At 34.0% G+C, this 15,157-nt stretch overlaps 1 protein-coding gene across 7 annotated transcripts in view; it reads left to right on the top strand.

Moving 5' to 3' along the window:
• The window catches only part of CEP57L1 (centrosomal protein 57 like 1), a 98,814-nt gene that overhangs the window by 59,828 nt on the left and 23,829 nt on the right, over nucleotides 1-15,157 (top strand). For 6 of the 7 annotated variants that reach the window (XM_070376503.1, XM_070376502.1, XM_005905843.2 and 3 more), the window contains 5 exons: nucleotides 1,652-1,817; nucleotides 3,373-3,552; nucleotides 6,104-6,225; nucleotides 13,582-13,698; nucleotides 14,837-14,914. In XM_070376503.1, the coding sequence (XP_070232604.1) occupies nucleotides 1,655-1,817; nucleotides 3,373-3,552; nucleotides 6,104-6,225; nucleotides 13,582-13,698; nucleotides 14,837-14,914 (660 nt within the window). In that variant the 5' untranslated portion in view covers nucleotides 1,652-1,654. Of the gene's footprint in view, nucleotides 1-1,651; nucleotides 1,818-3,372; nucleotides 3,553-6,103; nucleotides 6,226-13,581; nucleotides 13,699-14,836; nucleotides 14,915-15,157 lie in introns of those variants that run through there. The other variant, XM_070376505.1, reaches the window with a different exon arrangement.

The following is a 15,157-nucleotide window of genomic DNA, read 5'->3' as shown; positions in this document are numbered from 1 at the left end:
TAGCTTTAAACACATCCCTCTCTCTGAAGATGTACAATCATGTTCAGAACATCTGCCCTTTGGGGCTCTACCTAACTTTGCTCTCTTATTTTTTGAGGGAACAACAGTTTAGATAGATGCAGTCTCCCATGGGGAGCAGACAGTGTCTGAGGAGCAAGAACCCAGAGAGACAGAGATACGTTTAGTAAATGGTAGCCAGTGCTGATAACAATAGAAAAATGATTGCCTTTCAAGATTTAAGAGCATCAAGTATTCTGGCAAATCTTCCTAGGCTATGTAACCTGTAATCTAGACTGATAAAGAATGTCCTTGATGACAACACATCATGGCAGTGGCTAAGCAGAAAACCCTGTTGAGTGAAGTATGTTTCCTGCCATCACAGGAAACACAGTCATAGAAGTGTCTTCCCTTGCCTTGTGAATTGGGAAGGTAGTGAAATCAATGAAAATTTGCAATTCTCAAAAATTAAAGTAGGTTAATTTATATAAAGAAATTATAAATTTACATTTTATTTATTTATTTATTTTAGTGTTTTCTAAATTTTATTTTATTTTTAAACTTTACAATATTGTATTAGTTTTGCCAAATATTGAAATGAATCCGCTTTAAAGCAACGTTATTTTTAAAAATTGTGCTGGTGACAATACTGGATGCTTGGGGCTAGTGCACTGGGACGACCCAGGGGGATGGTATGGGGAGGGAGGAGGAGGGAGGGTTCAGGATGGGGAACACATGTATACCTATGGCAGATTCATTTTGATATTTGGCAAAACTAATACAATTATGTAAAGTTTAAAAAATAAAAAAATAAATAATAAAAAAATTAAAAAAAATAAAAATAAAACAATAGTAAAGAAACAGCAAAAAAAAATTGTGCTGGTGAATTGTTTTGTATATAAACAATTTTCTGTTTCAGTGTGGTTATTAACATTGACTATAATCTATTAAGTATAATACATTTCTAAAATATTCAAATTACAGAAAGAAAAATAAAATGACTTAGGAAACTTTAAAAGTTACCTGCTAAGATATTTAAAATGGCTCTCCAGCCAACATACAAAAAAAACTCAAAATGGCAAGATAAAGCTCTTTTAGATTTTTAGATTTGGAATCCTTCAAAACTAGCTGACTAGAATGCTAGTGCATTAAATAGGGTTGTAGAATTCAAGGCTTAGATTCAGAAATTGATATATCCAAAATTACGCTTAAAAATGCCTTAGGAAGTCATATTGGAGTCTAGAGAATCATTATATGAGTGGCTTCTGTTTCAAAGTTATGTCTTTTAGAATATGTACTTTATGTTTGAATGCTAGAGTCAAACTTTGTAGAGGAGTGCTCAGATGATGATCTTACAATCAAGTGAGAAACCAGCAAATTCACACCACTCATGTAATGCTCACTTCAGAGCATATACTCTTTGAGAATCAGGCAGAATTGTCTATACTGTTTATAGAGTAAATCGTCATTTTTTTCTTTTACTAGTGAACTTATTATGGTTGAACTTGTGATAATAAACTTTATAAAAACACAATTCCACAGTATATGACTATATATTTATGTTAAAACTTCCACCTGAATTTTTTCTGATATCTTTGTTATTCACATAGGAAAAAAATGATGCTATACTATATCTTTCCTTTATTCTCTACAGATAATGGATTCTGAATTAATGCATAGTATAGTCGGAAGCTATCTTAAACCTCCAGAAAGAGTGTGTGTTCCATCCATCACTCAGAGTGATGAATCATCTCAGACTCACTACTCTGTGAACTTAGAACTTACATCTTCTAAAATGCTTCGTAGTCCAAATAGCCAAGGTAATGCTAATAAAAAATCATATTTAAAATTAGGGATATTAGGAAGCATGTTATATAAAACTTTTCATTTTTATGTAGAAAATAAGATGATTGTGTGTTTAACTAATCTTAGTAAAATGCTAATTTTGACTCTGTTGCTTAAAGTTTCTTTAAATTTAAGTTACTTAACATTTTTTATTTTGGCTTCTTTGCTATAAGATGAAGATTAATATAAACAGCTAGGCACATATTGCAGATTTATCTTTAAAATGTCATTAAAAATAGGAAAATATTCTGAAGAATAAAAGGTCAGATTTGGAGAATCCTTCTAATGAATAAGATGGTTAGAATATTAAAGAATTAAGTTGATTTTAATCTTATTCAAGGATTAAATTCAGAAATTGCATCCAAAATTACCCTTGAAAATTCTTCATGAATCCAGTTCATTGGAGTAACTATAAGATACAAGTATTATAACTTTTAAAATATAAGTTTAGGAGAATCTTAAAATTGAATTAGAAAAACATTTATGATTCCAGGCATATCTGTACCATATACATTACTTTCTAAGATGCTGATAGTCGTGTTTTTTAATCTTTTATAATAATGGTTGCCATTATAAATAGACTATAGCTTTGTGGACAAAGCAACTACAAGAAATATTGATCCAAATCAAACAATAATCTCTAACAAACATCTTTCTAATTGGATATGAACTATATGAAAGTTAATCTTGAACATTTATTTATATTCCATTCATCTCTAGTTTTACAATTTGAAGTTGTAACTGAAAAGAACATATAAGATAATATTTGAAAATTTTATAACTCGAGCTTATCTGAATTATGAAGATATTAATGTATCTGAATAATAATTATAGTAGTACATGTGTATCACAATTTTTCAAGCCTGACATCAGTTAAACCACTAGATTGTAATTTTTTCTTGATGGAAGAAGCAATGTTCTACCTCATATGTCCTAATAATTAACATAATATCTTGGACAAAGAAACAATAAATGTGATTTGACTGAAACTGAATACATCAAGAACTGAGAAAATTTTTAACTTTAAACCTAAATTTCCTTGTTAATTAGTGAACAGCATATTTTAATTTTCCTTATCCATGCTCAGACTTGTATGCCTCAAATTTCCCCTCCTTTCTCCCATGCTCCCTCTCTTCCTGCCTTCTTCACCTGCTTCTTCCCTTCCTCCCACACTCCTGTCTCTCTCACTCTCTCCCTCTCTCTATATACACACACACATATATACATATATATCTTTTTTGCATATGTTTTGAACATATTTGCTTTCTTAAATTAAAATGTGATTATTAGCTTTCTTACATCTCAAACTTAGAAAATTACTAAATATAATCATAAATATATTATTTTATAAGACGTGTTAGAATTTGTCCCTCTTTAGAATTTTAGTCATTTTTCTTTTTTATAAGGAATATAAATTGCTTTTTCTTTTTTACTTAAGTAATAAAAATATACTGCTCACTTTTATATGCTGCTATGATTATAAGTGCTCAAAAATTCTCACTTAAAATATCAAGACAATTTTTTCAACAGCTCTTATTTTAGCATTAAAAACTCTTCAGGAAAAGATTCATCGTTTAGAGTTAGAGAGAACACAAGCTGAAGATAACCTGAACATTCTTTCCAGAGAAGCGGCACAATATAAAAAGGCCTTGGAGAATGAAACAAGTGAGAGAAATCTGGCACACGAGGAACTGATAAAGCAGAAAAAAGGTAAGAAAATTCAATAATTCTCAGAAGGAAGAGGTTACCAAAGTTTACAACTTGAAAATAAAAAGCCCAGTCTAAGGTTTACTCAATATCTTTGTTCTTATATGTGTTCAAACCTTGTGGGCTTGTTCTCAGATATTTTGATATTTGCGCTACTACTACTACTACTACTACTACTAAGTCATCTCAGTCGTGTCCGACTCCATGCGACCCCAGAGACAGCAGCCCACCAGGCTCCCCCGTCCCTGGAATTCTCCAGGCAAGAACACTGGAGTGGGTTGCCATTTCCTTCTCCAATGCATGAACGTAAAAAGTGAAAGTGAAGTCGCTCAGTCGTGTCCGACCCTTAGCGACCCCATGGACTGCAGCCTACCAGGCTCCTCCGTCCATGGGATTTTCCAGGCAAGAGTACTGGAGTAGGGTGCCATTGCACTAAATGGATATAATTTTAAACTTGCCTGTATATTATCTGTTATCCCAGTTCATAAATTATTGAGATTAAAAGAAAAATTAAGTTTTTACACAAGTTGTATTTAGGAATTATAGTATTTTCAGAATACCAACAAAATTCACGTATTATTCAGTTCAGTTCGGTTGCTCAGTCGTGCCCGACTCTTTGTGACCCCATGAACTGAAGCACACCAGGCCTCCCTCTCCATCACCAGCTCCCGAAGTCTACCCAAACCCATGTCCATTGAGTTGGTGATACCATCCAACCATCTCATCCTCTGTTGTCCCCTTCTCCTCCTGCCCTCAATCTTTCCCAGCATCAGGGTCTTTTCCAATGGGTCAGCTTTTTGCATCAGGTGTCCAAAGTATTGGAGTTTCAGCTTCAACATCAGTCTTTCCAGTGAACACCCAGGACTGATCTCCTTTAGGATGGACTGGTTGGATCTCCTTGCAGTCCAAGGGACTCTCCAGAGTCTCCTCCAACACCACAGTTCAAAAGTATCAATTCTTCTGCGCTCAGCTTTCTTTATAGTCCAACTCTCACATCCATACATGACCACTGGAAAAACCATAGCCTTGACTAGATGAACCTTTGTTGGCAAAGTAATGTCTCTGCTTTTTAATATGCTGTATAGGTTTGACATAACTTTCCTTCCAAGGAGTAAGCATCTTTTAATTTCATGGCTGCAAACACCATCTGCAGTGATTTTGGAGTCCAGAAAAATAAAGTCAGCCACTGTTTCCACTGTTTCCCCATCTGTTTCCCATGAAGTGATAGGACCAGATGCCATGATCTTCGTTTTCTGAATGTTGATCTTTAAGCCAACTTTTTCACTCTCCTCTTTCACTTTCATCAAGAGGCTCTTTAGTTCTTCTTCACTTTCTGCCATAAGGGTGGTGTCATCTGCACATCTGAGGTTATTGATATTTCTCCCAGCAGTCTTGCTTCCAGCTTGTGCTTCATCCAGTCCAGCATTTTTCATGATGTACTCTGCATATAAGTTAAATAAACAGGGTGATCATATACAGCCTCGACATACTCCTTTCCCAATTTGGAACCAGTCTGTTGTTCCATGTCCAGTTCTAACTGTTGCTTCTTGACCTGCATACAGATTTCTGAGGAGGCAGATCAGATGGTCTACTGTTCCCATCTCTTAAGAATTTTCCACAATTTATTGTGATCCACACAGTCAAAGCTTTGGCATAGTCAATAAAGCAGAAGTAGATGTTTTTCTGGAACTCTCTTGATTTTTTGATGATCCAGTAGATGTTGGCAATTTGACCTCTGGGTCCTCTGCCTTTTCTAAACTCAGCTTAAACAACTGGAAGTTCATGGTTCACGTACTGTTGAAGCCTCACTTAGAGAATTTTGTGCATTATTTTGCTAGTGTGTGAGATGAGTGCAGTTGTGCGGTAGTTTGAGCATTCTTTGGCATTGCCTTTCTTTGGGATTGGAATGAAAACTGACCTTTTCCAGTCCGATGCCCCCTGCTGAGTTTTCCAAACTTGCTGGCATATTGAGTACAGCACTTTCACAACATCTTTTAGGATTTGAAATAGCTCAATTTGAATTCCATCACCTCCACTAGCTTTGTTCGTGGTGATGCTTCCTAAGGCCCACTTGACCTTGCATTCCAGGATGTCTGGCTCTAGGTATGTGATCACACCATAATGATTATCTGGGTCATGAAGATCTTTGTTGTATAGTTCTTCTGTGTATTGTTGCCACCTCTTCTTAATATCTTCTGCTTCTCTTAGGTCCTTACCATTCTGTCCTTTATTGTGCCTATCTTTATATGAAATGTTCCCTTAGGTCCTCTATTTTCCAGATGATATTATTTCCCAGGAATAGCCAGGTTTTTGTGATCCCACAAGTCACTGACATCCTTCCCTTTCAGAAGTATACTCTCTGGGTCTTTATGAGTCAGCGTTAAATTAGTTATATATAATTAATGAGATATTCACAAATTTTATGTTAATTTCCGGAGACTCATTATTTAGAAGTAAAGAAGTTTTGAACTTCTGACTTTTGATTGAATTCATATAATACATGTCTTGTGATAACTCTCTGATATGATTCATTATTACTTTTTCTTTTTCATAGATATAAGTATGCAGTTAAGCTCAGCCCAGTCTCGCTGCATCCTCCTAGAGAAGCAACTAGAATATACAAAGAGAATGGTTCTCAATGTAGAACGAGAGAAGAATATGATCCTAGAACAACAGGTGACTATGTTTTCTATAGTAATATAATATGTTTTTGAAGAATATTTAATGTCATGGGAAAATTGTCATATTGTAATTTAAATAAGATATAAAGCTGTATGTAGGAAATTTCCGGTTACAGTGATGCACACTAAGTCATTTGAACCAACTTTTCTATAGAGGAAACACAAACACTGGACAGAATATTAAAAAAGAAAAGAAGTATGTGTGCATAGTTAAATTCAAAGAAGTTGACCTCCAGAGTGGTTGGCTTTGGGTCCCTTCCTTTTTAGGACATTTTTGATTCCAGAAGAGTCAGTTGAAAGGCTAAATAGTGCTTTTGAAAGCCTCATTATGGGGCTAAAGAAGTTAAAGTTAAGAGTTCAAGATCTGCCAAGGGTAGGAACCCTGGTAAATATTCTGTGCTCTGAATGCTTTGTAATGATGAACAAAAAGGAAAACAAGATAGATTACAGCTCAGCTCTAGATTATCAGAGTAATCTAGAAAATCTTAGTCCCTGAAATTGGATTAAAGTGATCCTTAATGGCTAATGTTCCCAGGGTCCTCAAATTATTTCTATAAACCTTTCTTCTACACAGTGAGAAACTTTGCAATGAAAGATGACCAGGCAGAAGGAGATAACACTATCAAAAGAAATAGCATACTTAACAGACTATATATAAACACTCTCACAAGTTAGCTCCAGCTAGATCCTGGCTCTAGAAGATACAGACTTTAAAATAATTACACTTGATATAATCAAGGAGATAGAAAATAGAATCAAAATTTTCAACAGAACATTAGAAACCATAAAATGGCACAGCAGATTTGAAAAGGAACCAAATAAAAATTGCAATATTGTAAAAAAATACATTAAATGGAATTGAGAACTTAATGGTGCATCTAACAGCAGATCAGAAGAGATAATTAGTGAATTAGCAGATGAAACCATCCAGATCAATGAAGAGACAAAACAATGGTAAGCTTAGAAAAGAGAACAAGAGACATAAGTTAGAGTGAGGTCAAATTTATGTGTGATTGGAATTCCAAAAGGAAAAGAGAGAGAATAGGACAGAAACAATGTTTGAAGATATAATGGCTGGGAAGTTAAAAAATTGACTAAAAAAATAATCACACCACAGATTTAAGAAACCCTATAAAACCAAAGCAGCAAAAATAAAAATAAATAAAATAAATAATAAGACAAGAATAAAATCCTAAAAGCTGCTGGGGAAAATAAAAGGGTTATGTTCAAAAGGACAACAATTAAATTGACAGCTGACTTCTCAATAGAAAATACTGAATCTGGAAGAAAACAACTGATTATAATTAAGATATTAAAAGAAAATAACTGTCAGTCTAGAGTCCAATGCCTGGTGAAAATATCCTCCAGAAATAAAGGTGAAGTGAAGACATTTTAAGACTGACCAAATCTGAGGTAATTTGTTACTAGGAAGTACATTCTAAAGGAAACACTGAAGGTATCATTCAGACAGAAGGAAGAGTATCTTAGATAGAAGGTCAGAGATGCAGGAAGGAATGAAGAACAATGAAGATGGTAAATATATAGGTAAATAAATATATAACAGCAATAATTATGTTTTATTTTATATATTTAAATATATATAAAGGATTAAAATTAATGAGAATAGTAACTTATAAATTAGAACTGATAAATACAGTTTAAGTGTTCTAAGATCTTTGCTTTATGTTAAAAATGGGTAGAAGTACCAGTCAATACTGGATTTTAATGGGCCAAGTATTTAATAGGTTTCTCAAGGAACTAGAAAAGTTGATTCTAAAATTATATGAAAAGGAAAGGTCCAAAAGTAGCCAAGCTATTCTGAAGAAGAATAAGATGAGGTCTTGCCCTATGACATATTGATACTGTCAAAATTAGCATGATATTTGTGTGGACTGACAGAATAAAGGATTAGGGTATAGTCAGACCCGTTTATATGGAAAGACAATATAAAACAAGGATGCCATTGCGTAACATTATTGAAATTCTAGACTTCAGTAAATATGTGGGGGAAATTGATTATCTATGTGAGAGAAAAAGAAAGAAATTGGATCCCTACCACACATTGTACACAAAAATAAATTCCAGATGGATTAAAGACTTATATGTTAACTTTAGAATTTTTATAAGAAAATACAGAATAATGCCTTTATGACCTTGAAGTTAAGAGAGATTTCTTAAGCAAGATACAAAAAGTACAAAGCAGTGGTAGAAAAATGGGCAAAGTTATGAAGAGGCATTTTGCAGGATAAAAGAAATCACAGTTCAGTTCAGTTCAGTTCAGTTCAGTTGCTCAGTCGTGTCCGACTCTTTGCGACCCCACGAATAGCAGCACACCAGGCTTCCGTGTCTTTCACCAACTCCTGAAGCTTGCTCAAACTCATGTCCATCGAGTTGGTGATGCCATCCAGCCATCTCATCCTCTGTCGTCCCCTTTTCCTGCCCCCATTCTCTCCCAGCATCAGGGTCTTTTCCAGTGAGTCACCTCTTCGCATGAGGTGGCCAAAGTATTGGAGTTTCAGCTTCAACATCAGTCCTTCCAATGAACACCCAGGACTGATCTCCTCTAGGATGGACTGGTTGGATCTCCTTGCAGTCCAAGGGACTCTCAAAAGTCTTCTCCAACACTACAGTTGAAAAGTATCAATTCTTCGGTACTCAGCTCTCTTTATGGTCCAACTCTCACATACATACATGATTATTGGAAAAACCATAGTTTTGACTAGACAGACCTTTGTCGGCAAAATAAGGTCTCTGCTTTTTAATATGCTGTTAGGTTGGTCATAACTTTGCTTCCAAGGAGCAAGTGTCTTTTAATTTCATGGCTGCAGTCACCATTGCAGTGATTTTAGAGCCCAGGAAAATAAAATCTGTCAACTGTTTGCACTTTTTCCCCATCTGTTTGCTGTGAAGTGATGGGACCAGATGCTACTATCTTAGTGTTTTGAATGTTGCGTTTTAAGCCAGCTTTTTCACTCTCCTCTTTCACTTTCATCAAGAGGCTCTTTAGTTCTTCTTTGCTTTCTCATAAAGGTGGTGTCATTTACATACCTAAGGTTATTGATATTTTTCCTGGCAGCCTTGAGTCCAGCTTGTGCTTCATCCAGCCTGGCATTCCACATGATGTACTCTGCATATAAGTTAAATAAGCAAGGTTGACAATATACAGTAGTTCAGTGATTATTGATAAATGAATATGCTAATGTAATCTGCAGTGCTACCAAATAAAGGAACATTTTTATCACCCCAGAAATTTTCTTATATCTCTGCCAAGTTATTCCCTGCTCTCTCCCCACCTCCTAACAATGCAACTACTATTCTGATTTATTTTGCTTCAGATTAATTTTACCTGTCCTAGAACTTCATATAAATTGGATGATAGAAAATGTTCTTTTTGTGTCTGGTTCTTTGGTTTCACATACAGTTTTTTAGATTAATCCATGTTGTTACATGTATCAGTAGTTCATTCCTTTTATTGCTGTGTAGAATTTCATTATATAGATATGCCACAATTTGGTTATCCATTTTTCATTTGATGGATATTTGACCTTTTTTCCAGTTTGGAGGTGTTGTAAGTAAAGATACTTCAAACATTCTTGTACAAACTTTTTTGTGACCATATGTTTTAATTGCTCTTAGATAAAGAGAAATTATAGTAGAATTACTGAACCACGGGGTAGGTGTATTTTTATAAGAAACTATCAAAGTATTTTCCAAAATATTTTCTTCTAAAAGCTCTTAATTTTCATTTTGTTCTATGATCCATCTGGGATTAATTTTTGTATAGTGAGAAAAAATTATTCAAGGTTAAATTTTTTCCATGTGGATGCCCAATTGTCCCAGCACCATTTGTTAAAAGATTTCTTTTCTCCCATTAAATTGATTGGGCACCTTGGTCAACAAACAGTTGACAAAGATAGATCAAGTCTGTTTCTGGAACTCAGTATTTTCTAGGGATTTTCTATATACATAATCATGTCATCTATGAATAAATAAAGTTTTATTTTTCCCTTTTCAATTTTTATGGCTTTCGTTTTTTGTACTTTCTTGCACTGGTTATTGTGGCTAGTACAGTGTTAATTAGAAGTGGTAAAGACTGACATCCTTGTTTTGTTTCTGGTCATTGGGAGAAAGATGCTAGTCTTTCACTAGACTATTATCTCTAGGTTTTTCATAGTTATCCCTTATCAAATGTGGAAATTACTTTCTATTCTTAGTTTGCTGGAAACTTTTACTGTGAATGATTTTGCGATTTGCTTTTTATACATCTAGTGAAAGGGTCATATGATTTTTCTCATTTCTTCTGTTAACATGGTAAGTTACATTGTTTGATTTTCAAATGTTAACCAACATTGCATTCCTGATATAGGCCTCAATCGATCTTGATGTAGTATCATTTTTCTATATTGCTTGATTCAGCTTGCAAAGATTTCACTTAACAATTTTTGTGACTTCGTCCTTAAGCCATCTTCGTTTGTATTTTTCTCACAATGTCTCATTTTGGTATTATGATTTTGTTTGACCTCATAAAATTAGTTGGGAAGATTCCTTCTATTTTCTGAAAGACCTTGTATAAGAATAGTTGTATTTCCTCCTTAAATGTTTGATAGAGTTCAAATTTGATAGATGCTATCTGGGACTGAAGTTTTCTTTAAATATCTAGTGTTTAATTATAAGTTCAGTTTATTTATAACAGAGATTTGGCTACTCAGATTATCTGTTTTTCTTGTGTCTTTAGAGATGTTCCCTCTTGTATTCCTGATACTAGTAAATTGTATTTGTGCTCTTTTTAAAACTATCAACCTACATATCACTTTATAAATTTTATAGATTTTAAAAAATAAATCTTTATAAAAACTTTTATTTTCTATTTCATTGATTTCCACTTTATCTTTATTATTTCCTTCCTTCTACTAATGTAGGATTTAATTTGCTATTTTTTCCCTAGCTTTGGATGTTGGAAACTTAGATTATTGATTTTAAAACTTTATTATTCCTTTTTTTTTTTTTTTTTTGTTAGAGAGTTTATTCAGTTAAAGAACTGCTTTAGTCTTGGCTGCTTCCAGTTAATAGGATAAGAGGGCTGGGAAATGAAGATGAACTTTTTTAAATGGCCTGTGAAAAGACAGTGTTATATAATTACTAAGCAAAGAACCTCAAACTCAAGCTGTACTAAATATTCTAATTCTTATTGATAGATCTGAAAGTAAATTATAACTGCAATTTGAATAACTGAAGTTTTATTATTTCTTTTTAAATGTAATATATTGTGATTAAAAACTATCAAGTTCCCTCTAAACTGTGCTTTACCTGCATCCCAAAGATTTCGACATTTTGTATTTTCATTCTTTCAACCAAAAATATTTTTTAAGTTCCCTATTCCCTAGTGGTTTCTTCTTAGATTTTGCTGACTTCTCTTTCTCCAGGTATTTTTCCCCTTCTCTTTTTTAGTAGCTACTGTATAGGTTAAAGTTATGTATTCTTAATGTACTACAGTCTATCGTGAATTAGCATTAAAATATTTCACATGTAATACAAGATCCTACTACATAATGATTCCATTTGTCCCCCTTTATGCTACAGTTTTCATACATTTTATTTCTATGTGTGTTATGTAGCTCACAATACATTGTTTCTGTTTCTCCTTTAAATAATCAATTTTCCTTTAAAGAAAATTAAGAAATAAGAAGTAATATATATTTATCCACATTTTTACTATTTCTAGTGCTTTTTAAAGTATGCTGGGAATTCTCTTAGCATGTATTTGTCTGGAAAAGGCTTTATTTCACCACCATTGTTGAAGGATAGTTTCACTGGGTATAAAATTCTAGTTGATTTTTTTTTTCCCCCCAAGATTTATTTATTTACTTTTGGCTGTGCTGGGTCTTCATTGCTGTGCACGGCCTTTCTCTAGTTGTGGAGAGTGGGGACTACTCTAGTTGTAGTTTGTGGGCTTCTCATTGCGATAATTTCTCTTGTTGCAGAGCTCAGGCTCTAGGGTGCACAGGCTTCAGTAGTTGCAGTGCATGGGCTTAGAAGTTGTGACTCTTGAGCTGTAGAGCGCTGGCTTAGTAGTTGTGGTGCATGGACTTAGTTGCTCTGTGACATATGGAATCTTCCTAGACTAGGGACTGAACTCACGTCTCCTGTATTCGCAGGCAGATCCTCAACCACTGGACCACCAGAGAGGCCTGATTTCATAGTTTCTAATGAGAATTGTTATCTTCATTCCTCTGTGTATAGTGTGTTATTTCTTAGGCTGTTTTTTCCCTTTTATCACTGGTTTTCAACCATTTGATAATATGCCCAAATGTGGTTTTCTTTGTATTCATTCTGCTTGGGTTATATTTTGTTTGTTCATTTTAGATTCTTGAATCTGTCAGTTAATATTTTTCATCAGAATTGGAACATTTTAGGTATTAGCCTTCAAATAATTATTCTTGTCTGACTTCTCTCTCTTCTCCTTCTGTAACTCCAATAGAATGTTAGACCACAGGTCACCAAAACTCTATTTATTTGTTGTTTCAGTTTTTTTATTTTTAATAAACTATTTTTTAGAGCAGTTTTAAGTTTATAGAAGATTTGTCAGATAATACTGAAAATTCTCATATACTTCTTGCCCCCTCACAGTTGCCCCTGTCATTAACATCTTGCATTAGTGTGGTAATAAATACCATTACAAGACAATGCGTAGGTATGCATATATATGTGTAGAGCTTCCTTGGTGGCTCAGCAATAAAGAATCTACCTGCCAGTGCAGAAGACACAAGTTCAATCCCTAGATCAGGAAGATCCCCTGGAGAAGGAAATGGCAATTCATTCCAGTATTCTTACCTAGGAAATCCCATGGACAGAGTGGCCTGGCAGTCTTTATACAGTCCATGGTGTCGCAGAGTTGGACACAACTTAGCAACTCAACACCAGTAAATATATATGTATAACTTTCCTTTTCTTCAAGTTCTCTGTATGCTTTAGTCCTTTGATAGCTGCTTTTCTATGTTATAGTTAGAGAGAGGGTAAGTCAATAAGTAGGTTTGATCACCTTGTGATAACACCTTGTTTATTTACTATGTTTCACTGATGATGTTTTCCATAGTAGAAATGTTATATAAAGATACATAGAAGATTTTGTTCCATTGATCTAATATATTTTTTTGCACAGTTTCTTTGTTTTTGAAAAGGATTTTATTTTCTCTTGTTTTTTTTTTTGCTTTCAAAGTACCTAAAGTATGTGCATGTTTGTTATGTGTTTCTTATGACAATTTATGTTGTGCTTTGAATTCTCAGAAATTGTATTATTCTTGAGCAATCGGCTTCACTTGCCAAACTTAGGTTTTGTTTTTTTCTTTTCCAGGCCCAGCTTCAAAGGGAAAAAGAACAGGATCATATGAAGCTTCATGCAAAACTTGCAAAGCTTGATGTCTTAGAAAAAGAATGTTTTAAACTTACAACAACTCAGAAAACTGCTGAGGTAAGCTTCAACTTATTTCTTTGAAGTGGTGATACCAGGAATAAATCTTTAATGTTTTGTGTAATTACCCTGTATATGAATATGCAATAAAATTAGATTTGTAAAACTTCATTAATAGCTTTTAGTAATCCAGATATGAGTTATTGCTTATAGACCACAGCATAAATGAGTTTGCTTTTTGATGTGAAATTGTAGTTTACCTTCTTCTGCAGTGGTAGAATATTTTCGTTTGTTAGGTGATTTACCTAAAGGATATTGAAAAGGTAGCCTTTCACCACTTGCAAGTAAGTTATGCCTTTTCTAGATCCTATCCTGAAATGCCCTCTCTTTTTCCAAGTGAATCCTATCCATTTTGTAGGATTCTCCCATTTCTGCTTCCTCTATGAAGCCTTCCTTGAGGTTTTGAACACTCAGGAAGTTCTCCCTTTGAGATAGTACTGTCTTCCTATTCCAAACTATACCATGGATATACAATGAAATACTTTTGTGTATAAGGTTATACATATATATTCATGACCTGGGTCAAATCATATTGTTTCATATATATTAGTCTTATTTCCCTGGTGGCTTAGATGGTAAAGAGTCTGCCTACAGTGCGATCCCTGGGTCAGGAAGATCCCCTGGAGAAGGAAATGGCAACCCACTCCGGTATTCTTACCTGGAAAATCCCATGGACAGGGGAGCATGGCAGGCTACAGTCCATGGGGTCACAAAGAGTCAGACATGACTGAGCGATTTCACTTTCACTTTTCCCTAAGTACAGCATGGTCTTTTATTCTAAGTTGTCTATATTTTGAATGAAACATTGAGACCCAAGACTATATTGTTTGACCTTCTAGACCTTTAAAACCTCCCAAATTTTCAGTATTATGATTTTGTTAATGAACATTAATAGAGCCTATGCATATAAATTCTTTGCTTCTCCTTTGTCTTTCTTAAATAAAGTAGGTAAAGAATCATATGAAGAAAGCCAAGGAAAACTTAGTATCTTTTGCCATTCCGTTTTCTTATTTTCTGCTTTAATTTACCAAACTATTAAGAATCAAGACCCTGAGGGCTCTATTTGTTTGGAAAAGGAATAAAAGATATTTAGCTCTAGTTTTTGTATAATAATCTCGGTTTTTCAATTCTTTTGTAGGACAAGATTAAACATTTAGAGGAAAAACTAAAGGAAGAAGAACATCAGCGTAAGCTTTTTCAAGATAAAGCTTCTCAGGTAAACAGAACACTGTATCATCTGGCACTTTAAAATCACATATGTTTTATTATACTTTATTAACTGAAGCCTTACTCTAGACTCTAATTTATGCTTCCTAACTTATCAGTTTTGTCTCTTTTTGCTGTAATAATGAAATTTCAATAAGTCAGCAAGTATATTCATAGACTTGGATGTATTGCCAAAGATCTTTTGGTCTTTTGAAATTCTGAGAAACATGCATATATTCTCAGTTGAAAGAAC

Source organism: Bos mutus, chromosome 9, assembly GCF_027580195.1.
Source record: "Bos mutus isolate GX-2022 chromosome 9, NWIPB_WYAK_1.1, whole genome shotgun sequence".
NCBI lineage: Eukaryota > Metazoa > Chordata > Mammalia > Artiodactyla > Bovidae > Bos > Bos mutus.
Note: the sequence above shows the minus strand (reverse complement) of the source record. Positions and strands in the feature narration are given on the sequence as shown.